The sequence below is a fragment of the Pseudorca crassidens genome, chromosome 5, assembly GCF_039906515.1.
Source record: "Pseudorca crassidens isolate mPseCra1 chromosome 5, mPseCra1.hap1, whole genome shotgun sequence".
Classification (NCBI taxonomy): Eukaryota; Metazoa; Chordata; class Mammalia; order Artiodactyla; family Delphinidae; genus Pseudorca; species Pseudorca crassidens.
This window is the reverse complement of record NC_090300.1, coordinates 36504592-36530144: the sequence shown is the minus strand read 5'-3', so window position 1 is coordinate 36530144 and position 25553 is coordinate 36504592. Positions and strand designations below refer to the sequence as shown.

Here is a 25553-nt window from a genome sequence, read left to right as displayed (position 1 = left end):
ATTACTAAATAATATCATCCAGAAAATATATTAATGTATTGTATGTTACTAAATCTGTTTCTAATATATATTACTAAATGTATTTTTTAAGAATAACATGATCTAAAGGAGTATAATTTTACTAATGATGGTTTTGAATAACTGTAGTAGCTCTGTCCTTAGGAAGAGCACTTTCCAACGTATTTAATAAATATCCATGTAGAGTTGTCAGGAGCATGCATAGTGCAGAATATATGTAATTGGCTATTAGAATCCCATTAAAAAGCTGGAAGAAACCTTGGAGATTATATAGATCATGCTTCTTACTTTATAGAGGCAAAAACTGAAGTCCAAGGACACAAAGCTACTTAGTTGCAGAGCAGGACTCTATCCTGGGTTTCCATATACATGGTACTGTGTGAACTGTGTACTGCCTCTCAGTTCCCTAGAGTGGATCAAAACACAGAATCTGCGTCCTCTTGTAATTGACTGTATCATTGTTTGAAAGAAAGTGGAATAGACCATGAAAACATTTTTCTTTAGGTTTTTATTTTGTCTAATGTTGATGTAATACAAAGGATAAACCAGCTGGAAAGAAATCCTCTCTGCCATATGTGTGCATGAACAGTTATTTAGTACTCCTGTTAGTAACTTTAGAAATAGATGCAAATAACGTGTAGTGGTTGTATTTTCCAGTCTTCTCATTCTCCTGTGTCTCTGTTTTATCTCCCTTCCCTTCTTTCTCTGCTAGACTCTTCTCTGTAGTTCTCCAGCTATGACCAGTTTGCATAGGGGGATAGGTGAAAAGGGAGGGGAATTGAGATACATTCAGCCAAAAGCATTCAGCACAGGCCAGGCTGAAATGCTACTCTAAGCCCTGGAGCTGCAGGTGTGAAAAAAACTGGTTTTCTACCCTTGACGGTTGAAGAGTAGGGGGAAAAGGTGTGCAAAAGGACATTTCCAGGGTGGTGTAACTCCTATGAAAGAACCTGTTAAGGACTGGGAGCAATGAAGTGCAGAGGAGGGAGGGCCCACGAAGCTGCCTCTTAGGTGAGGGAAGGTGTTCTAGGAGCTTCATGGGCCTGTCATCTAGCCGGTGAGTAGGATCTCCCATGATGGGCCAAGAAGTTGAAGCGCAGGGCGTTTAACCTTTTTACAATATCTCTTTAAAAGAAGCTACACAGGGCTTCCCTGGTGGCGCAGTGGTTGGGATTCCGCCTGCCGACGCAGGGGACGCGGGTTCGTGCCCCGGTCTGGGAAGATCCCATATGCCGCGGAGCGGCTGGGCCCGTGAGCCATGGCCGCTGAGCCTGTGCGTCCGGAGCCTGTGCTCTGCAACTGGAGAGGCCACAACAGTGAGAGGCCCGCGTACCGCAAAAAAAAAAAAAAAAAAAAAAAGAAGCTACACGTTTCCTCTGACCTCTCAGTTTGTTAGTGTCAGTGTTCCTCTGTTGCTAGCACCCCATCTCCACCCAGGCCCACTCTTACATGAGGAAGTAGGGACGTGACAGTGAGGTATTTGATTTCAATTGTGCAGGGGGAGTGTCAGTGGCAATTCAGATCATTTTAAATTGTTTTGTTTTAGTCTGAAATGTATTTGGTTCTAGTATTTCTTGAAGAGATATTCCTTGACTGCTTCTACAGTCATCTTAAGAAGTGCTGCATTTTCTCATTGTTATTTGTATGCTTTCATTCACATTCTTAAGTTTGTAAGTTGGAATGTTAGAACATAAAAAATGAATTTTCTCCTGACAGAGTTCTTTGCTTTCCCAGTTGCCAAAACAAAGGGGATTTGGCGATGGAGGCTTTGTTGGAAGGAATACAAAATCGGGGACGTGAGGGGTAAGTTTACTTTGACCTTAAGCTTCTCACTGAGTTTAAAAAGCATGTCTGAGTTATGCCTCTGACCATTTTGTGCTTTGGGTACAGAAGCAGAAGTGTGACCAAAATCTAAACTGATCCATGTCGTGTTTGTGGACAGTCTCTCTCCTTGGGGTGTTTCCCTCATCTCAGCAGTGTGAAGCTGGATGCTTACTATCATCCCAGTTAAATTTTCTGCTTTTAAAAAGCAAAAGGCTATAGAGGTTTTGTGACACTAAGAACAAATGCTTTTTTTTAAAAAAGTATTTAAACCTTAGGAGTTATCTCTCTGTGGCCATTCCCGGAAATCTCTGAATCCAGTACATCTGTGTCCACTTCTGTTTCTACCTTTGTAACATTTGGCATCTCCAGAAACATTGAAGGACATCAGTAAGTTTACAACAATAAGATAGGATGTGGTAAGTTTCTAGTAATAAGTTGGGAAGAAATAGTTGGAATAAATTTGGCTCAAGGATGGAGGTTCTTAAAACAGCTCTTAAAATTGTATTGTCATTTTCCCAATAGCCTACTTGTTTCCAAAGCTTTTTATTTTGTTTGACTAGCTGAGAATGTGACATATGCTTGCCTGGATTCTTCCTGAAAGCGTCCCTAAAATGTTACAGAAGAGCTAGTTGTTGGTTGTGAAAGTCTCACTCACAGACTAGGCTTCAAACATAAACCTTGCGTTTGACCAGTTGACTTAGGCTTTAGGTCGGCTACTGTAGGAAGACAAACTTCCGTGGAATAAGTGATCATCTTAAGTGAGCATTAAAAGGAAAAGCTCAGAGATCCTGTTCTCTGCTTCTGATTATTTGTTGACACTGTTCCACTTCAGGTAGCTTTACATCTGCTATATTTTTACATGTGAAAGATGAAAAGCCACTTGGAGATATGTTCTATGTTCTTAAGGGTCTGTCCTTATTTATAGGGGATTTTTGACATCCTGTGAAGCAGAACTACAGGAGCTCATGAAACAGATTGACATAATGGTAGCTCATAAAAAATCTGAGTGGGAAGGACAGACACATGTTCTAGAAACTTGCTTGGACAACCGTGAACGGGAACTTAAGGCTCTCAGGAGTCAGGTGGGTATGAAACACAAAGAGGTAAAGCAGATGATTTGCTACTCTTTTTGATATTTTCACCTTACCTTTTATAATAAATATGTTTCTTAAATATTTGTTGAAGAAAGCATTTAAAAAATTTTGAATTCAATTTATTTAAAACAAAACACAGTTCACCCATTTCTCCCATCCCCTGATCCAAGCCTTGTCTCTTGCAGCCACCAATCTGTTCTCTATACCTATGAGCTTATTTTTTGTTTGTTTCTGTAGATTCTACATGTAAGGGAGATCATACAATATTTGTCTTTCTTTGTCTGAATTATTTCAGTTAGCATAATGCCTTCAAGGTCTATCCATGCTGTGGCATATGGCAACTTTTTTTATGGCTGAATAATATTCTTTATATATGTGTATGTGTACCGCAGTTTCTTTTTTTTTTAAATAAATTTATTTATTTATTTATTTTATTTTTGGCTGTGTTGGGTCTTTGTTTCTGTGTGAGGGCTTTCTCTAGTTGCGGCAAGCGGGAGCCACTCTTCATCACGGTGCGCGGGCCTCTCACTGTCGCAGCCTCTCTTGTTGCGGAGCACAGGCTCCAGATTTGCAGGCTCAGTAGTTGTGGCTCACGGGCCCAGTTGCTCCATGGCATGTGGGATCTTCCCAGACCAGGGCTCAAACCCGTGTTCCCTGCACTGGCAGGCAGACTCTCAACCACTGCGCCACCAGGGAAGCCCCCCACAGTTTCTTTATCCATTCATTCATCAATAGATACTTAGGTTGTTTCTAAGTATCTTTGTTATTGTAAATGAAGCTGCAGTGAACAGGGGGGTGCATATATCTTTTTGAATTAATTTTTTTTTTTGTTTTCTTCAGATAAATACCCAGAGTGGAATTACTGGATCATATGGTAGTTCTATTTTTAATTTTTTGAGGCATCTCCATACTATTTTCCATAATGGTTGCACCAACTTAACATTCTCAACCAAGTGTACAAGGGTTCCCTTTTGTTCACACCCTTGCCAACACTTGTTATTTGTTGTCTTTTTGATACTAGCCATTCTGCAAGGTGTGAGTTGATATCTCTGTGGTTTTGATATGCATTTCCCTGATGATTAGTGATGTTGACCATCTTTTTCATGTACCTGTTGGTCATCTGTATGTCTTCTTTGGAAAAATGTCTGTTTGGATCTTCTGTCCATTTTTTCAGTGGATAGTTTGTTTTTTTGCTATTGAATTGTAAAAGTTCTTTGTATATTTTGGATATCAGCCCCTTGTCAGATACATGATGTGCAGTTATTTTCTCCCATTCAGTAAGTTGCCTTTTCATGTTGTTGATGATTTACTTTGCTGTGTAGAAGCTTTTTAGCTTGATGTAGTCCCACTTATGCAGTTTTGCTTTTGCTGCTTTTACTTTTTTTGCATTTGCTTTTGGTGCAGATTCAAAACATCATCCCTAAGACCTATATCAAGGAGCTTACTGCCTATGTTTTCTTCTAGGAGTTTTATGGTTTCAGGTCTTATGTTCAAGTCTTTAATCCATTTTGAGTTAATTTTTGTGAATGGTGTAAGATAGTGGTCCAGCTTCATTCACTTGCATGTGGCTGTCCAGTTTTCCCAACATCATTTATTGAAGAAACTGTCCTTTCCCCATCGTATATTCTTAAATTAATTGACCATATATGTGTGGGTTTATTTCTGTGATCTCTATTCTCTGTTCTGTTCTATCGATCTAAGTCTCTGTTTTTATGCCAATACAGTACCATTTGTATGTAATAATAGCCTTATAATATACTTTGAAGTTAGGGAGTGTGGTGCCTCCAGCTTTGTTCTTTCTCAAGATTGCTTTGGCTATTCAGTTCCATGCACGTTTTAGGATTTTTTGTTTTATTTGTATGAGAAATGCCATTGGAATTTTGATAGGGATTGCACTGAATCTGTAGATTGCTTTGGATAGTATGGCAGTTTTAACAATATTGATTCTCTCAATCCATGAGCATAGAATATCTTTCCACTTATTTGTGTCTTTTTCAGTTTCTTTCATTAATGTCTCGTAGTTTTCAGTTTACAGATCTTTCACCTCCTTGGTTAAATTTATTCCTAGGTATTTTATTCTTTTTGATGCAGTTGTATATGGGATTGTTTTCTTAATTTCTCTTTTTGATAGTTAGTTATTATTTTTAAAAAATAGATTTTTGTGTATTCATATCGTATCCAGTAACTTTATTGAATTCATTTATTAATTCTGTTAGTTTGTGATATAGAGTCTTTAGGGTTTCCTAGCTATTTTCATGTGATCTGCAAACAGTGAGTTTTACTTCTGCCTTTTCAATTTGGATGCCTTTTATTTCTTTTTCTTGCCTAACTATTCTGGCTGGTATTTCCAATACTATGTTGAATAAAAGTGGTAAGAGTGGACATCCTTGTCCTGTTCCTAACCTTAGAGGAAAAGCTTTGAGCTTTTCAACATTGAGTATGATTTAGCTGTAGGCTTGTCATATATGACCTTAACTATGTTGAGGTATGTTTCCTCTATACCTGCTTTTTTGAGAGATTTGAGATTTTATTATAAATGGATTTAAATTTTGTCATATGCTTTTTACACATCTGTTGAGATGATCATATGATTTTTGTCTTCATTTTGTTAATGAGGTGTATCACACTGACTGATTTACAGATATTGGACCATCCCTGTATCCTTAGAATAAATTTCACTTCATGATTGTATATGATCCTTTCAATGTGTTGCTGAATTCAGTTTGATAATATTTTGTTGAGAATTTTTGCATCTATGTTCATCGGGGATATTAGCCTGTAAAAAGAAATTTTTTTTGTTTGGTGGCACTCTTGTCTGGTTTTGGTATCAGGCTAATACTGGCCTCATAAAATGTGTTTTGAAAAGATTCCCCCTCTTATATTTTTTGGAAGAATTTGAAAAAGCTTGATATTAATTCTTTTTTGAATGTTTGGTGGAATTCACCAGTGAAGCCATTTGGTCCTGGACTTTTGTTTGTTGAGAGTTTTTGTTTAATGAATTGATCTGCTTGCTGGTAAGTGGTCTGTTCAGATTTTCTATTTCGTCATGATTCAGTCTTAGTAGCTTATATGTTTGTCAGAGTTTATCCACTTCTAGTTTGTCCAATTTGTTGGCATGTAATTTTTCATAGTAGTCTGTATGATCCTTTGTATTTCTGTGGTGTCGCTTGTAATATCTCCTCTTTCATTTCTGACTTACTTGAGTCTTTTCTCTTTATTTTCTTGGTGAGTCTAGCTGAGGTTTTGTCAATTTTATTTCTCTTTTCACAGAACTAACTCTTAGTTTCATTGATCTTTTCTGTTGTCTTTTTAGTCTCTATTTCATTTATTTCTGCCCTAATTTACTAACTTTGGGCTTTTTTTGTTCTTTTTCTAGTTCCTTAAGGTGTAGTTAGGTTGTTTGTCTGAGGCTTTTCTTGTTTCTAGAGGTAGGTGTTTATCACTATGCACTTCCCTCATAGAACTGTTTTTGCTGCATTCTGTATATTTTGGCATGTTACCTTTCCATTTTGTTTTTCTCAAGGTATTTTTTTATTTCTCTTGATTTCTTCTTTGCCCATTGGTTATTCAGTAGCATGTTGTTTAATCTCCACATATTTGTGTATTTCCCATTTTTCTTCGTGTAATTTCTCATTTCATGCCATTGTGGTTGGAAAAGATGCTTGATATGATTGCAGTCTTCTTAAATTTATTAAGACTTGATCTGTGGCCTAACATGATCTATCTTGGAAGATGTTCCATATACACTTGAGAAGAATATGTATTCTGTTGCTTTTGGATAGAATAGTCTATAAATATGTGTTAAGTCCATCTGGTTTAACATGTTGTTTAAGGCTGATGTCTCCTTATTGATTTTCTGTCTGGATGATCATTGATGTAAGTGGGATATTAAAGTTCCCTACTGTTATTGTATTGCTGTCTATGTCTCCCTTTAGGTCTGTTAATAATTGTGCTACATGTTTAGGTGCTCCTATGTTGGCTGCATAAAGATTTACAAATGTTATATCCTCTCATTGGATTAACCCCTTTATCATTATGTAATGTCTTCTTTGTCTCTTATTAAAGCATTTTATTAAAGTCTTTTTTTGTGTGTGTGTGATATAAGTATAGCTACTCCATCTTTCTTTTCCGTTTCCATTTGCGTGGAATTTCTTTTACCATCCCTTCACTTTCAGTCTGTGTCTTTATATCGAAATTGTATCTATTACAGGCAGCATATATAGGTGTGTCTTGCTTTTTATTCCTTCAGCCACTCTATGTCTTTTTGTTGGAGAATTTAGTCCATTTACATTTAAAGTTATTATTGATGGGTATGTGCTTATTGCCATTTTGTTAATTGTTTTCTAGCAGTTTTTGCAGTTTCTCTCTGTTCCTTTTTTCTTCTCTTGCTCTCTTCCTTTGTGGTTTGATGACTTTCTTTAGTGGTATGCTTATGTTCCTTTCTTTTTCTCTTTTGTGTATTTATTCTAGGTTTTTGCTTTGTGGTTGACGTGAGTCTTACACTTAACAACTTATATCTATAACAGTCTGTTTTAAGTTGATAGCATCTTAAGTTTGATCCCATTCTAAAGCTTAACACTTACTCTCATGTTTTATGTTTTTGATGTCACATTTTATGTATTTTTACCTTGTGTATCTTAGCTAATTATTGTAATCATAGTTCTGTCTTTTAACCTTTATACTAGCTTTATTAGTGATTAATCCACTACCTTCACTATATATTTATTTTTCCGGTGAGATTTATCCTTTCATATGTGTTCTTGTTACTAATTAGCATCCTTTCTTTCAGCTTAAAGAAGTTCCTTTAAAGTTTGTTGTCAGGCCAGTTTAGTTTAGTGGTGGTGAACTCCTTTAACTTTTGCTTCTCTGGAAAACTTGTTATCTCTTCTTCAATTCTGAATGAAAACTTTGCTCGGTAGAGTATTCTTGGTTGGAAGTTTTCTTCTTTCAGCACTTTGAATGTATTGTGCTTTCTGGCCTGCAAAGTTTGTGCTGAAAAATCTGCTGATAGTTTTATGAGGGTTCCCTTGTATAGAACTAGTTGTTTTTCTTCTGCTTCTTTTAAGATTCTCTCCTTGTCTTTAACTTTTGACATTTTAATTATAATGTGTCTTGGTGTGGGTCTCTTTGGTAGCATCTTTTTTGGGACTCTCAGGGCTTCCTGGATCTGGACGTCTGTTTCCTTCCCCAAGTTAGGGAAGTTTTCAGCCATTTTATTTTCAAATAAGTTTTCTGCCCCTTTCTCTCTTCTTCTGGGAGCCTTATGAAGTAAATGTTAGTCTGTTTGATGTTGTTCCATAACTTCCTTTTTTCATTCTTTTTTCTTTCTGCTGCTCTGGTTGGGTAAGTTCCACTGCCTTGTCCTTGAGTTGACTGATATTTTCTTCTGCTTCATCTAGTCTGCTGTTGAACCCCTCTAGTGTATTTTTTTCAGTTCAGTTAATACATTCTTTGGCTCTGTGACTTCTATTTGGTACTTTCTTATATGTTTTCATCTCTTTGTTGAAGTTCTCACTGTGTTCATCCATTCTTCTCCCCACCTTTATGACCATTACTTTGAACTCTTTATGAGGTAAATTACTGATCTCCATTTCGTTAAGATTTTTTCTGAGGTTTATCTTGTTCTTTCATTTGGAACATATTCCTCTGTTTCTTCAGTGTGCTCAACTCTCTGTTGGTTTCTGTACAGTAGATTAAACAACCACTTCTTCCGGTCTTGATTGAGTGGCCTTGTGTAGGAGATGAACCTTGTTATTCAACCCTGCCTCAGCTCCTGGTTGTCTCTCAAACCTCTATGCTTGTCCAGGTAGCCTATTATATTTTTAGTAGCTCCCAGTAGTTGAGGATGTGCCAAAACCTGTCACTGTCCCAGAGTGGAGGATCTCAGCACCTAGATTCAGGTTGACTGGAATCTGGACCCTCAGGCAGCAGCTTTTAAAGTATGCAAATGTATACAGTTCTGAGGGGCTGTGAGGGTAGGCCACATTGGTCCTCAGAGCCAGGTGATCTGGAGGTGTCCACTATGTGGGGTCCAGATGAACTATTTTCTGGGTGATACTGATGGGTTGGAGCAAGGCAGAGGGAGAGTGCCTAGATGGCGTCCACAGCCTGTGTTTCTTGATAGCAACTCCGTAGGCCACTGAATATGAGCCAAACCTGAAGCCTGCTCCTCAGGCCGAAGGTCCAAGACAAGTAAAGATAAAGAGGACTCTTTCACAGAAACCCTAGGGAGTGTGCCTCATTCTGCTTTCTGTGCTGTGCCTTGGGGTTGGTAGCCTGCCAAGAACTATCCCTCTGATTGCCATAGTCTTGTGGGATCCAGGAATGCAAATCCCTCCAGTCACCTAGAGCTAGGTAATTGAGGGGAGTCCCCTGGGCACCAGCCACGTGTGTAGCTACCCTCCAGGAGACACTGGTGCACTAGAGGCAGCAGAGTGTGAGAGCAAAGGTAGCACCTGCCCTCCAAGGTCTCTGGAAAGGATTACAGTCAACCCCAAGATGCATGCCTAATCAGAAGCTTGCCCCTCAGTTAGCAGTCAGGATGATCAGTTAATAGTCTCCCTTCGCAGAAAGATTGAGCTCCTGGGTCTGTTGCCTTTGCTGTGCCCTTGGGGTTGTAACTGTTTAAGAACTCTTTCTCCTTGGGCTACAGCCCTGTAGGACCTATGAGTATAAGCCCCACTGACCACCAGAGCCAGTTGATGTAGAGGTGTTCCCTAGCATCAGTCACAAAAATCCAGGCACCAGACAGGGGCATGAGCTCCTTTCTGGGTGACACCAATTATTACAGTTCCTTGGGACCCAGAACACAAGCTCCCCTGGCCTCCAGAGCCAGGTAACCAAGAATCATATCCTGGGTAGCAGCTGTAAAAGTCAGGACACCTGATGTGTGTAAAAGCTCCCTGCTGAGAGATACTGGTGCTCTGGAGCAAGCAAAGGTAGTGCCTGCCAGTCTTTGTTCCCAGAGTGTTCCAGCAGGCTTCTAGATATGTGTGTTGAACTAGATTCCTGCCCCTCTGATGGAGGTTTTAATATAAGCAGGTGAGCCTTATTCACTTTAAGTCTAGGCATGATTGGCTGCCTCTGAGCTGGACTCTGGGGTGGGTGAGTCCAAGCACATGAGCCCTCTAAGAGGTGTTTCTCATCACTATCATTTTGTGGGTCTTGGGACACAAGACCCATTGGTTTTCAAAAATTAGATGTTTTGGGGGCTTATCTGTCAAGTGCATGTCTTAAAAGCTGGGGTGCCCAATGTGGGGTCTGAATCCTTTGCTCCTCAGGGAGTTTTGAGTTCCCTTCTGGTTGTTGGTTGCTAAATCAGGGGTGAGGTTTATGGTGAGATTGTGTCCCCATCTCCCCTACAGGCTTTTGTATGGTTTTCTTCTCTTTTACCCATTATGTAGTCGTCACACAGCCAGCCTTTAGGTTCTTTTTTCGAGAAGAAATTGTTCCATATTTAGCTGTAGATCCAGTGAGTCTGTCGGAGGAGGTGAGTTCAGTATCTTCCTACACTGCCGTCTTGAACTGGTGATACTGTCTTTTTCATAATGCAAAGAAAGCATTTGTGTGTCAAATTTGTGTGTCAAAAAGCATTTGTGTGTCAAATTCTGTCAATTTCAGAAGAAGAATTCATTGGTGAAAATGCATAAGAGTATTAATATTTATTTCAAGGATCATGTTACCTTGGTCACATGTAATACATACAATAACTTCTTTAAGAAAATGTGAAGGGTGTCACATGATCTTTGTAAAAACCTTCATTCTATTACATGCCTATGTTAATAATCACCGAGTTTAGCAAACATTGTTTTTGGCCTCATTGTATGACTAGTGTAAAAAGTTAAGCCCCAAATTCAATAATTGGCTTCTTTTGGTTAGGTTTAAAATAAAATTCAGAAAATTCTTCTTAAAAAATTTATATTTGTGGGCTTCCCTGGTGGCACAGTGGTTGAGAGTCCGCCTGCTGATGCAGGGGACACGGGTTTGTGCCCTGGTCCGGGAGGATACCACATGCCGCAGAGCGGCTGGGCCCGTGGGCCGTGGCCGCTGGGCCTGCGCGTCCGGAGCCTGTGCTCCGCAACGGGAGAGGTGAGAGGCCCGCATACCGCAAAAAAAAAAAAATTTATATTTGCACTTGTTAACAATTAGGGAAAAAGAAAGAAAAGAGGAAAATAAATATTATTTGCGATCTCATCACCCAATGTTATTGGTGATTTGGGGGAAAAGTTTAACAACATTTGCTAATTGCTTTCTCTTTTTTTTTTTTTTTTTGTGGTATGCGGGCCTCTCACTGTTGTGGCCTCTCCCGTTGCAGAGCACAGGCTCCGGATGCGTGGGCTCAGCGGCCATGGCTCATGGGCCCAGCCGCTCTGCAAGATGTGGGATCTTCCCGGACCGGGGCACGAACCCGCGTCCCCTGCATCGGCAGGTGGCTCTCAACCACTGTGCCACCAGGGAAGCCCTGATGATTTCTCTTAATTTAGCTGGTACAGTGAAAAGAACATTGAATATTGGAAGGGAAGCAGAAAGCATATATAAGTGCAAGAATTGCCCCTAAATTTCTGGCATCAATGTTGATCTCAGAAGGATTGGAAGAGTTGTAGGGAAACACTGGTCCCAAGCCCCACTTGGATGGGCTTTCCTACCAGTAGGATCACCAGTGCTGTCATTCAGCTTCTTCAGGGGTGCTTCTGTGAGTGGTAGATTCTGTTGATGATACTTACTTATCAAGAATATTTTAGAAATGTTTCATGTCACAAGGAAAGAGTTAGGCTTCATAAAGTGTTTTTTTCCTTGTCAAGAGAATCTCTCAATTGGCCATGTGCACATTGGGTCAAAGCAGTACAGTTGACCCTTGAACAACGTGGGGGTTGGGGGCATCAACCCCTAATGCACTCGAAAATCCACATATAACTTTACAGTCAATCTTCCTTATCTGAGATTCCACATTCATGAATTCATGTAGTACTATAGTATTTATTGAAAAAAAAATCCATATATAAGTGGACTCATGTAGTTCAACCATGTTGTTCAAGGGTCAACCATACATAGTAACATTGGCCGTGTTAGATTTAGATTCAGTGTTCTGAGAATGCCACTTGCTAAACTGGAATTTATTTTAAAATTTGGGTAGACTTTTGAGAATGTATTTTAAAATTACACCTCATGGGACTTCCCTGGTGGCGCAGTGGTTAAGAATATGCCTGCCAATGCAGGGGACATGGATTTGAGCCCTGGTCCGGGAAGATCCCACATGCCGCGGAGCAACTAAGCCCGTGCGCCACAACTGCTGAAGCCCGCGTGCCTAGAGCCCGTGCTCCGCAACAAGAGAAGCCACCACAATGAGAAGCCTACACACCACACGAAGGTTAGCCCCCGCTCACTGCAACTAGAGAAAGCCCACGTGCAGCAGTGAAGACCCAATGCAGCCAAAAATAAATAAATAAATTTTTAAAAATTAAAAAAAGTAAAATTAGACCTCATGAAAAGATATAGAAGGTGGGTAAAAAAGTGCATGGAATGATAATCATATTTGATTTTTTAAAAATCGTAATTTAGGTAGGGTCAGTGCTCCTTGGTAAGTTACTTTAGTTACTACTTCTTTATTTCTCCTGGGGCAAAACAAAAGTAGTTCTGTTTAGAAAGTTAAGGTGATAGTGCTTTCCTAGTTAAAAAACACTGTACAGTTGACCCTTGAACAACCTGTGAATTAGGGGCACTGATCCCCGATGCAGTTGAAAATCTACATATAACTTTACAGTTGGCCCTTGTATCTGTATCTGTTCTGAATCTGCAGATTCAACCAACTTTGGGTGGTGTAGTACAGTAGTACATATTTATCGAAAAAATCCATGTATAAGTGGACCTGCACAGTTCAAACCGTCAACTATGTATGTGGATATCTAAGTTGTTTACTTTGTTAGAAACCCATTAAAGAAATTCCTGTGTGTGTGATCATGAGAATATTCATGCCGAGGCCGTTGAAACTTATTCCTGCAGCTTAGTTTTGATGTCAAGGGCATTACTGCACTACATGCAGTAATAAAACTACTCATTTTATTGCACTTCACTCTATAATGCTTTGCCGATATTGTATTTTTTTACAAATTGAAGTTTTGTGGCAACCTTGTGTTGAACAAGTCTGTTGGCACCTTTTTTCTAATAGCATTTGCTCACTTCATGTCTCTGAGTCACATTTTGGTGATTCTTGCAATATTTCAAATCCTCTACCAACATATAGATTATGACCCACTGAAGGCTCTGATGATGGTTAGCATTATTTTCTTTAGCAATAAAGTGTTTTTAAATTAAGATATATACATTGTTTTTTAGACATAATACTCTTGCACACTTAGTTGACTACAGTACAGTGTAAACATAACATTTATATGCACTGCGAAACCAAAAAAATTCATGTGACTCATTTTATCACAGTATTTGCTTTATTGTGATCTGGAAGGAACCTGCAGTATCTCTGAAGTATGCCTGTACTTAATACCTTAAAGAGGAATTAAAGAGATTGAGTAGATAGTTTCCTTGGTAAAGATTTGAAGATTACAGGTTTGGCCTGGGGACATAAAAGATGTTTAGAAATGTAGCTGTCAATGATTTGCTGCTTCATTGATTGGGTTGCTGGAAGTTGATTAAATTTCTAGAGGTAAATACTAATTATAGGAATCTGTTCCATAGAGTTTGTCTGTGAAATTGTAATTTCACTGTTATTGGTAATAATATGTTTATAATCTACTTTGAAAAGTACATGATAGAAGAACTAGAATATAGAGCTTTAAGTTTTTGTCAGTTTTATTTGTTTGAAAGTTTCAGTCCTAGAAGCAGTTAATCCTATGGTATAAACCAGTGCTACTGAAATGACAGGTCCATGGTGAGATGAAAGGATTGCACCAGAATGTAAAGTAGTACATTGCATCCTTCACTTCACGGAAAGTTTTGCTGTATAAAAATGTCAGTTGCACTAAACTGTGTTTTGTAACATAGTTGATTACATTCTGCTTCAAGGTTCTTATCTCACACTGGATTGCTGTTGTGACCAGCTCCAGCCCATCTGCAGATCATACTTGAAGGAGTACTAGTATAAACAACTTGTTTCATAAGTGAATGATCTGTTTTCTGATTACATTGTTGGGATTGGATTGGTTTTAATGGACGTTTCTGCTGCTGTTACCTTCTAATGCCCTCCAGAGCAGGTAGAGCTAATGAAACAAGTAAGGAATTTGGAGTCCTGGCTGTGCCTTTTCTCAGCTGAATGGCCTTGGACAAATAATTTAACCTCTCTGAGCCCATTTCATCATGTGTAAAATTAGGATATAATCCCTGTGTTCCCATGTTGTTGTGAAGATTGAGTTACTGTTTTAAGAAACCACTTTGAAAACTCTAAATTGTAGTTAAAACGATATCATCCATACTGACAGTTTTCAAACCTCTCTTCCATTTCTCTAATGCCATCTCTTGCTCTCAGCAATTAAGCTCTTTCTTCCTCCTCTTTTTCTTTAAGAAATTTAGATATTGTTGCGTGCCCACTAAGAACCAGACTCTGGTAAATAAATGAAATTAAACAATCTTTTCTTCACATTTTATATTTATGCTTGCCTTACATAGTAAATGAAAAGAAAAATGGTTCTACAAAGCTCGTAAGAAAAGACAGTGATCATCTGCCCTAGTCCTCTGAACCTAGGATTCTTGCTTCTCTGAGGCAGTCATTTCAGTGTCTTTTACTCTTTTTTTTGTTATTCTCTTCATATTTCTATATAACATTTTATGGCAATCTTCTTAATTTTCAGTTTTAACTATTTATCTAATAACTTGCTGCTATGAAAATTGAGGGCTTTGCTCTCATATACAATTTCCATCCCCTCATCCTGCCAGAATTGTATATCTTAATTTTTCGTTAGGTCAGTGTTTAGTGTTTATATCATTAAGATGGTAATTATTATTTACAACTGAGTCAGATAGCATAATAATAATCAAGCTTATTTCTTGTGCAATGTTTTTGTTTTCTGGGGAATTAGTAACTGTCTCATTTTTATTTGCTTTTTTAAAAAGTACCTTCTCAATGATAGGAAGAATTGATAATGCCAGTATCTAGATTTGCCATGGATCTCTTTCTTTTATTGCTTCTACTTTTTTTCACTTTTGTTGTCTTATCTCCTTGTATGTGTAGGGTTACTTTCTGAGTGGGTTATCAAGCACTGTATTTGTAAAATTATTTGAAGAAATAGTTTAAGGCACAGAATAGTGTTTTTTTTTTTCCTTTGGAGAAAGTTTAGGTTGTTTTTTCCAAGTTCCTGGAATCCCTAGCACTTTGGAGATGCCTGGGGACAGACGTTAGCACTCTCTTAAGATCATCTTAAACTGATTTCAGAGATTCAGATGTCTGCAGTTGATTGGCAATTTCAAGAAGTCCTGTTCTACATCTGGCCCATTCTTACTCCTAGGGTACAGCCTTTCAGGGTCCCAACTCAAAGCAAGGATGGGTTCAGAGCTGTCTTGGGCACAAAATCTTTTATTCTCTTAGCCCCTTGAAGTTATCAAAACTCCCATTCAGCCTCTTATCCTTTCAGCTGCCTTCTCTAGTTTCAGTTAATACTTGCCCCAAACTCTGGGCTCACCTCCCTCCACCTCTAGCCTAGCCCAGGTGCTGACCTGGTAATTCTTCCCTATCATGTTAGCGCTTGACTTCAGGCACAGTTTTTAAGAAATCTTACTTATATAGTTGTCCTGAGTGTATGGACTGGCCCAGAATATCTAGTCTGCCATTACCAAATGTTAAAGTCTGAAAGATTCACATTTAACTAAAAACATCCTGAGTGAAATTTACTACTAAATTCTACAGCTAATCAAACTTTCAACCAGATGTGAAAAGAGAATAAAGGTATTTTCAGACATGTAAAATCTCAAAAGAATGTTCTACCAAAATGAGAAGTAAACTTACAAAGAAGATGACAGAGAATTTTTTAAAAAAGCAAAAAGCAGAAAAGCACAGAAAGCCTCCAGAATAATGGTGAAGGGAGTTCCCAAGATGCCAGCTATACAGGTAGCCTAGAGTAACTTACCAATATTTGAGAATGGCAAGCTCCAGGAAGGATGTTTTCACAGGAAGAAAGAAAGTAAAAGAAAGAAAAGGAAAGGAAATTGCAATAGCTATGTTTACTGTGTTCAAGGAGATAAAAGATAAGATTGAGCATTTCTTATCTTTTGAAAAAATTGGAAACTATTAAAAGATGAGTGGAAATCATAATGTTGAAAAATAGAATAAACGAAATTAAGGCCTTTAAGATTAAGAGATAATTGGTGAACTGGAAGATATGACAGAAGAAAATGTTTGGAATAAAGCACAGACAGAATGATAGAAAATATAGAAGAGAGGATAAGAGAAAAGAGGATACAGTGAGAAGGTCAAATATGAGTGTTTTGGGGATCCCTGAAGGAGAAAACAAAGTGAGAATGGGCTAAGGCAATATTTGAAGATAAATTGACCGAGATTTTGCCAAAAGTGAGGAAGGCCGTGTACTTAAGAAATCTGAAAACCTCAAGCAAGATAAACAGAAAAAATTATATACCTAGGTTGAAAACTAAAGACAAAGAGGACATCTGAAAAGTTATCAAAGAAAACAAAATAAAACAAAACCAGATATTTACCAAGAAAAAAAGGTGATCTACGAACGGCTTCTAACAGCTGACTTGTCAGCTAAAACAGTGAAAGCCAGAAGACAATAGAATGATGTCCACAAAGAAATGACTTTCTTCCCTGCCAAACCAGAAATAAATTCTATACCCAGAATAAAGATGAAATCAAGACATTTTCAGATCAACAAAGATTGAGAGAATTTGTCACTAGGAGACCTGCACCAAGGAAATACTAAAAGAATGTTCTTCAGGCAGAAGGAAAGTGACCCCAGATGGAAGCTCAAGAGATAAAGGAAGAAACGAAAGGTGACAGTAAATATGTGGGTAAATCTAAACAAATATTTACTGTATATAACAACAAGAGCCTTCAGTTGAACATATATGTGGAATTATGATGGCATTTCAGTCAAGTTGGGGGGGCGGTAAATGGAATTAAAGTATTTCTGTAGTCCTTGGGTTGCCTGGGAATTGGTAAAACTAATGTTAATGTTAGCTAATGTTAATCTAATTAACGTTAGTTAAATCTAGTGTTAATTAGTTAAGTTTTAGTCTTGAGAGAACCATTAAAAGTATATAGTAATATGTTAATAGAGTATATGTCTTCTAAGCTAACAGAAGGAGAAAAATGAAGTAAGAAGTTATCAGCCCCAAAGAAGGCAAGAAAGGAGAGAAAAAGGAACATAGGAACGTAGAGCTTATTAAGTACAAATAGCACTTAGTAAGACAATAGATATAAATCGAAAGAGGTCCCGTAAATGTAAATGTACTAAATGGCTTAATTAAAAGATAAAAATTGTCCAACTGGGTAAAGATAATTGAACTCAATTATTTGATGTTTATAAAGATACAGCAAAGTTGAAAGTAAAATGTAAAAAATATATACCATACAAACACTTTGAATAGAGAGATGGTGTAGCTAAACTGTTCTTGAAGCAGAAGCAGTGAACGTTACCAAAGGTGAAGAGAAACACTTCATAATGATAAAATATGAAACCTCCGTATATGTAACTGTGCAGATATTCTTATTGGCCTGTATCACATCCTCCTTGCCCCCTCATTTCACCTGGATATTACATACAGCTCACTGTGTACTGCCAGCATCTCACTACACTGAGCTTCTCTTTCTGGAAACTTAAAAGCTGCTCAGGTGAAACCTGGGATTGTGGGGGCAGTTAACACTTCTGGGGCAAGCCTCAAGCAGTGGAGGGACTGGAATCGGTGGATAAATTCTCCAACTTCCCATCCCTTAGAGGGACAATTCTGAAACACATTCTGTTTGTTTCCTTGGTGAGTTCCCTGTGGGAGCGGTTCCAGCACTTACTGCAGAAATCAGCTCAGTAACACACTTTATTGGCTTTCCTTCCTTCCTGGATCTCTCTCTTCATTTCCTTACTGTGTTTCCTGGGATCACCTCCATTGCCTAACTGCCCTAAAATCTACACTTTTGGGAGAACTCAAACTAAGACCAAAAAAAATCTGAATTTGTAAGTTTCTAATTTTAAATTTCTCTGTTTCTCTTATCTGTATGCAAAGAGTGGCAGAACTACAAGGAGGAATAGATGAAGCCACAATTGTAGTTGGGGATTTTAACCCAATTTTCTTAGTAACTGGTGGAACAAGAGACAGATATCAGTAAGGATGTAGATTTGAGCACCATGATCAACAAACTTGACCTAATTTATATATACAGAACATTGCACAAGAGAACTGTGGTGTACGGTTTTTTCTAGCACAAGCAACTCTTTCCAAAACTGACCATATGATAAATCTTGACACAACTCAGAGTCTTGAAATAATGGAGTATGTTCTTTGAACATAGTGGAAACAAGTTACAAAAAGATACCTAAATACTAAAAACCCTTTGACATACTTTTGTAAATGTTTTTCTCAGTTTATTGATTTTTAATTTTAATGGAATTTTTTCAAATATAGAAGTTCCATATTTTGCAGAGTCAAATCTGTCATTCTCAAATGACTCATTAGTTTTAAGCTCAGTTTCTCCCTATCCAGGAATTCAGTAAATACTCATTTAAATAAAAAAAAAATTAAGTAGTTTTTTCTATTTTATTGGCTATACTTAATCATTCCTCTGGTTTGAGTTTCTCCCTATCCAGGAATTTCTCCGTATCCAGGAATTCAGTAAATACTCATTTAAATAAAAAAAAAATTAAGTAGTTTTTTCTATTTTATTGGCTATACTTAATCATTCCTCTGGTTTGAGTTTCTCCCTATCCAGGAATTTCTCCCTATCCAGGAATTCAGTAAATACTCATTTAAATAAAAAAAAAATTAAGTAGTTTTTTCTATTTTATTGGCTATACTTAATCATTCCTCTGGTTTGAACTTCAGAATCACTTTTTCGTTCCAAAAAAGAATTCTACTAGAATTTTTAATTGCAATTGCATTAACTCCTTGTTCTTATAAGAATTTTATTTTTGCATTTTTTAATTCAGGTATAATTGAGATATAACATTATATTAGTTTAGTTATACAATGTAATGATTCGATATTTGTATATATTGTGAAATGATCACCACAGTAAGTCTAGTAACATCTGTCACCATACATAGTCACAAAATTTTTTTTTCTTGTGATGAGAACTTTTAAGATCTACAGTTTTTTTATTTTTAAATTACCATTCTGTATTGTGATTGAGATTACTACTTACTGTTCCCAGTTCTTCCTTTCCCTTCTAGCTATTAGTAGATGAAATGCTAACTGGTTATTGAGAGATGTAGAGAAATGCTGATGGATATTGATGGAAGTGAGGGCTGGGCATGAGCTAGCTGTGGCTGGCATCAAACCACTGAAAAATGGGTTAGGATAACATGCTCACTCTGGCTGGTGAAACTGGTTTTCTTTGAAGTGGGGTAAATGGTAAAGCAGGTACAAGTCTCCTGCTATCTTTCTGTCTGATGTTACTATTCTGTACTTTGATTTATAGAATTTATTCTTGAAGTCTTATAGATTTTTGTTCCATATTTTTAGATTCCAAGGTTCTTGTAACTTTATCTCTCTTAATTTTTTGTGAGGTTTTTTTTGATAAAAAGGGTTGGGGAGAATAAATGAGACAGAGGAAGTTTCTCTCTAAACCTAGCAATTCTAGAACAATTGCTCGTTTTCCATTTTTTGGCATTGTTATGGATTATTAAATAATTAGATATTTGACTTCCTGAGAAATTGTACAGTTGAGAATGTGTATTCACAGATAAGTACAAAGGTTATTTCCTATTTTTGTGTTTCAGGGTTATTGTTTCAATGCTAATAGTGAAAAATGCTACCACCTCTCTGCTTTTAGGTTGGAATGTTGCGTCAGCAGGTCGAAGAACATGAAAAAGTCAAGCAAGAGATGGCCATAGAGTATAAGCTGGAGTTAAAGAACCTACATGAAGAAGTAAGATTTTAATTCTGTTATGTGTTGTATAATTCTGTCTCTTCAACCCATGAGAATTTTGTTAACGAGCCAGTTTCTACTTCATAGAGTGGATGTATATATACTAAGGGAGGTGCAGGGGTGGAAATCTATTTCTCTGTTCTTAAACCCAGGTAAAGAATCTTGCCTATTTATATGTTTGATACTACCTACAACAGCGATTCTAAAATGTGTTTGTTGGTTGAGGACCTGAAAGAAATAGAGCTATTTTTGTATAATACCATGAAATACTGATACCAAAAGCTTATATTAAATGTTTTAATTTTTAAGTTGAATCAGTTACTAGATTTTAAATAATGGAGGATCCAAAGGTTTCAGAAGCATTTTGGGATAGATAAGAAAAGTAAGAAAATTCTATCAGTTAACTCAATTTTATTCTTCAGATTGGGAAAAAACTGCTTTTATTTTCATTTAATTCCACAGTACTCCTCTCTTGCTTACTTACTCAGTGTTCCGCAGGAGAATGGTTCAAGAACCACAGGCCTAGAGAAGAGAGACAGGGTTTTTATTTGCTGCTTTTATTGTGGGGGTGGGTTTAGGGGCCCCTAAGTGCAAGGCGATTGTACATTGTAAGAAAAATTAACTTCTGTTTATAAAATATTTTCCTTTTATTTTTCTTTGACTCAATATATTTCTTTTCTGGTGTTTATTTTTTATATGTAGTTTTGAGTTGTTATTTTATCTGACATGCTGTCTATTTTCAGGGATACTAGTTAGCTCTATGCGTGCTTTCATAATGCCAATTTGTTGTATCAGCACTGTTTACACATTCTTAAATTTTAAGTCTAGAAATAACTGTGTCTACAGTTAGGCAGACTGAAGAGAAGCTATGAAAAGCTACAGAGAAAACATGTAAGAGACTTCAGAGGAAATGCCAGAAATCACAGGGAAGATCGGTCTGAAATTGAGAGATTAACTGGAAAAATAGAGGTATGTTCATAGTACTGACTTGATCATAGTGATTGTCAGCCTTCATGTAGGAAAATGCTGTTTCTAATAGTGCTATTTCCTGAAACCAATTTTCTCTCATCTCCAGGACTACTACTGAGCTGTTTCAAAGGTGGGAGGGTGATCCACTGTGCATCCTGTCACCAGGATGGTTACTAGCTATCAGTAACTCTCAACAGGGCAGTACCCTCCTTTGAGGGCATTGGAAATGTATGGAGACATTGTTTCGGTTGTCAGAATGGCTGGGAGTGAAACTGGTGTGTAGGGCACAGGGACCAGGGACACTAAACATGGCTGGGACTTTTCCACACAGGAAGGAGTATTGAACCCAAAATGCCAATATTGAGGAACATTGACTACCAGTTACTAGCTGTCCTCCATGGGCAGTGTCCTTGTCTTATTTATCACCTAACAGAGTAGGGGCTTAGTAAGTGTTGAAGGTACTAAGTGTTGAAGCTTTTTTGTACAGAGTACTCTGCATATCAGATTGTTTATCGTCAGTTCCCATTTAGATGTGGTAAGTCACTTACCTCCCCCTTTGCTGACTTTGTTTTTATTAAGACTGAATAACTCCATTATTATTGTATATATTGATTCCCTAGAGGAGTTAAGGGAGTGGTGGGTTAAAACCACCAAGAGTAGATGAAAGGGCAGCACGAGGCTGTCACTTTTTTCCCCTTGGATCCCCTCTGTCTATGCTCTTGGTTCTCAACGGTACCTAAGAGTCACCCAGGGCCCTCTTTAGGCTCTCAGAGATTTTGATCCAGTTGTATGGCATGCGAGCTAGGACTCTGCATTTTATCTAGCTTCCCTAGCCAATGCTAATTTGAGAAACATTGTTCAACATCTTTGTGTGATTACTTACAATTTTTCTACTCAGTGACGTGTCACCCACAAATGCCAGTATATTATTACTACCTAGAATTTTAATTTCTGCATTTAATATTTTTTTATATCTCAATATTTTCATACATTTGAAGAGCTTAGAATCAGATACTGCTTTCTCTCCAGTCCTCTTCGGTGAAATCTGGGTCTTTTTTGAAAAACCCCTCATGTTCTTGTTCCCCATTACCACTTCCTGACCATTGTCTTTTCTTTGTACCTCAGAAACTCCATCTTTTAACATCTTTATTAGAGTATAATTGCTTTACAATGGTGTGTTAGTTTCTGCTTTGTAAGAAAGTGAATCAGTTATACATATACATATGTCCCCATATCTCTTGCCTCTTGCATCTCCCTCCCTCCCACCCTCCGTATCCCACCCCTCTAGGTGGTCACAAAGCACCAAGCTGATCTCCCTGTGCTATGCGGCTGCTTCCCACTAGCTATTTTACGTTTGTTAGTGTATATATGTGCATGCCACTCTCTTACTTTGTCCCAGCTTACCCTCCCCCTCCCCGTATCCTCAAGTTCATTCTCTAGTAGGTCTGCACCTTTATTCCTGTCTGGCCCCTAGGTTCTTCTGACCATTTTTTTTTTTTTAGATTCCATATATATGTGTTAGCATACGGTATTTGTTTTTCCCTTTCTGACTTACTTCACTCTGTATGACGGTTTCTAGGTCCATCCACCTCACTACAAATAACTCAGTTTCATTCCTTTTTATAGCTGAGTAATATTCCATTGTATATATGTGCCACATCTTCTTTATCCATTCATCTGTCGATGCACACTTAGGTTGTTTCCATGTCCTGGCTATTGTAAATAGAGCTGCAATGAACATTGTTGTACGTGACTCTTTTTGAATTATGGTTTTCTCAGGGTATGTGCCCAGTAGTGGGATTGCTGTGTCGTATAGTAGTTCTATTTTTAGTTTTTTAAGGAACCTCCATACTGTTCTCCATAGTGGCTGTATCAATTTACATTCCCACCAACAAGAAAATCCATCTTTGATTTTCATGTCATCAGCATATACCACCAACCAGTGTACATACAGCCAAAGTTAGTCATCTTCTGATCCCTGGTTACTCCCCTGTTCAAAGACTTCAGCTCCCAGTTCACTGTCATTCTCTCCAACCTTGTTCTTATCATAATTCTTGAGGATTTCAGTATCCACAGAGTTGATGCTTATAATACTGTGGTCTTTGAGTTCCTTGGTGTTCTTTCCTCCACGGATATTTTGATCTCCTATCTGTCTCTTCTCCCTTTTCCCATTGTCCTTCCTTAGGTGTTATCATTACCAATACTTGCAACCCTCCTAGAATCACATTTTTAAGCATCACATTCTCCAACTACCATCCCTGTCTTTTCAGCTCTCTCCCTCTGGCTCCTGATGCTCGATACTCACCTGACCCCCTCATCCCTTAAAGTGCTTGGATCCTGCCACTTGTCACTGCTCTGTCTCTACCTTGTGTCCTCAGTTACAAGTCCTTACCCAGCTTCCATCCCATGGTTACACTCCTTATATTCCCCTTCAATTCTGTGCTCTCTCTTACTTCATCGCCTTTGCTTGGCAAAACTGTAACTCTCATTAAATCCAGCTTTCTCCCCATTTTCTACCTGTCGTGTGGCAGACCATGGCTGGAGAAAAATATAATCGTGCTGACTGGCCTCATTTTAAATTCATGGTCACTCACCTCAAATGGGTCCTCATGCTGCCCAGAATCATATTATATTTCCCCTCACTCTCCTACTTTCCATAATGACTGTTTCATACGTTCTCTTTTCTTGAATTTTCAACACTTTTCCCCACATCCTCACTTTTGGATGATGATCTTTCTTTCTGTTTCATTGAGAAAATAGAAAATAATTTTCACAAACTTCCAGCCTTGTGTCTATCTGCCTATTTGCAACTGCACCCGTATACTCTGCCTTCCTGCTGGAGGGACTGTCCATGCTCTCCCTATTCCCTACCCATGACATCACTCTAGAAATGCTCCTCTCTTCTGCATCATCAGGTTTTTCCTCCCTACTGGATATTTTCCACCAACATGCAAACTTACCCCTCTTAAATATCCTTTCTTGACCTCTCTCTTCATACTCTGGATACTGCCCCATTTTTCTCCTTCATTTTATAACTAAACTACTTTATGTACCTATACTTGTCTCCAGTTCCTTTCCTTCCATTTTTCTTACACCCACTCAGTAAGGCTTTTGCCCCCTCTCTCTGCAGAAGCTATTTGCATGGAGGTCACCAGTGACTTCCCCATTACTCAAGCCTGTGGCCAGCCCTCATCTTCCCCATCCTGTCTGCAGCACTGGACCCAGCTGGTCTCCGTCCTCCTTACACCTCTTTCTGGATTTGGCTTGGAGAACGATTGCACTTTCCTGGGTTTTCTCCTAACTTGTTTGCCACTCTTTCTCAGTCTCTTTTGTTCCCCAACCTTTTAGCATTGGAACACCTCACGGTTGTGTCATTGTACTCTTCTTTTTTCTGTCTAGGCCCACTCCCTTGGTGATATCATTCAGTCTCATAGTTTTAAGCATTGTGTATATGTTGATAATTCCCACATTTGTATATCTAGTCCTGACCTCTCCTTTTTGCTACAGAATAATTTCCAACCTCCTGTTTCACATCTCCAATGTCTAAAGCTGTCTCAAACTTGACATGTCCAAAATAAAGGTCCTGATTTTTTTCTCTCCTATCTTCCAGCACCATTTCTGTTTCAGTTAATGGCAACTCCATTCCTCAGATTGCTCAAGCCTAAAAACCTTGGAGTCACCCTTGATTTCTCTTTTCCCAGCACAATAGCCAGAATGATTCTGTTTTAATGTAAGTCAAATCATGTCCTCTCCTGTACATAAACCTTCCAGTAGCTTCTCTTAAAAGACAAAGTTATCATAATGACCTGTGTAGTTTCACCGCCTGTTAACTCTGACCTTTCTCTTCCTTTTTTTCCTTTTACTCACTCATTCCAGCCACACCAACCTCCTTGCTCATCCTTGAACATACCAGGATGCTTCCACTTCAAGGCCTTGTACTTGCTGTTCCCTCTTCCCAGAATAGTATAACTTCATCCCTGTCTCCCTTGGTGTTTACTTAAATGTTACTCAATGTGGCCACTCCTTTTTAAAATTGCAGCCCCCAACTCTGAGCACTTCATGCTCTATTTTCCCCAAAACAGGTATAGTTGGCTTTCTGTATCTGTGGGTTCCGCATCCATGGATTCAACCAACCATGGATCTAAAATATTCTGGGGAAAAAAAATTCCAGAAAGTTCCAGAAAGCAAACCTTGAATCTGTCATGCACAAGCAACTATTTTCACAGCATTTACATTGTATTTACAACTATTTACATAGCATTTACATTGTATTAGGTATTATAAGTAATCTAGAAATGATTTCAAGTATATGGGAGGATGTGCATTGGTTATATGCAAATAATACACCATTTTATATAAGGGACGTGAGCATCTGTGGATTTTAGAATCTGCAGAGGCCTGGAACTAGTCCCCCACAGATACTGAGGGGTGACTGTATTACTATCTAAGGTACTGTACAATGAATGTGTTGCCTATCTCCCTCCAATTGAGTGGGGCTAGAATTTTTGTTTTGTTAAATAGTGTATCCCCAGCACCTAGAACAGTACCTGGCATGTATATGGTAGAAATAATGAATAAGTGAGTATCAGCTGGTGAACAGTAATTACCCT

General features: G+C 38.2%; 1 protein-coding gene and 1 long non-coding RNA gene across 14 annotated transcripts in view; both read left to right on the top strand.

The window, feature by feature from the left end:
* The window catches only part of LOC137224407 (uncharacterized), a 224035-nt gene that overhangs the window by 80042 nt on the left and 118440 nt on the right, over window positions 1–25553 (top strand). The gene's annotated exons all lie outside the window — the stretch shown is intronic.
* The window catches only part of CEP63 (centrosomal protein 63), a 74415-nt gene that overhangs the window by 4427 nt on the left and 44435 nt on the right, over window positions 1–25553 (top strand). For 12 of the 13 annotated variants that reach the window (XM_067737749.1, XM_067737754.1, XM_067737753.1 and 9 more), the window contains 4 exons: window positions 1753–1821; window positions 2768–2924; window positions 19879–19974; window positions 20821–20943. In XM_067737749.1, the coding sequence (XP_067593850.1) occupies window positions 1778–1821; window positions 2768–2924; window positions 19879–19974; window positions 20821–20943 (420 nt within the window). In that variant the 5' untranslated portion in view covers window positions 1753–1777. Of the gene's footprint in view, window positions 1–1752; window positions 1822–2766; window positions 2925–19878; window positions 19975–20820; window positions 20944–25553 lie in introns of those variants that run through there. The other variant, XM_067737760.1, reaches the window with a different exon arrangement.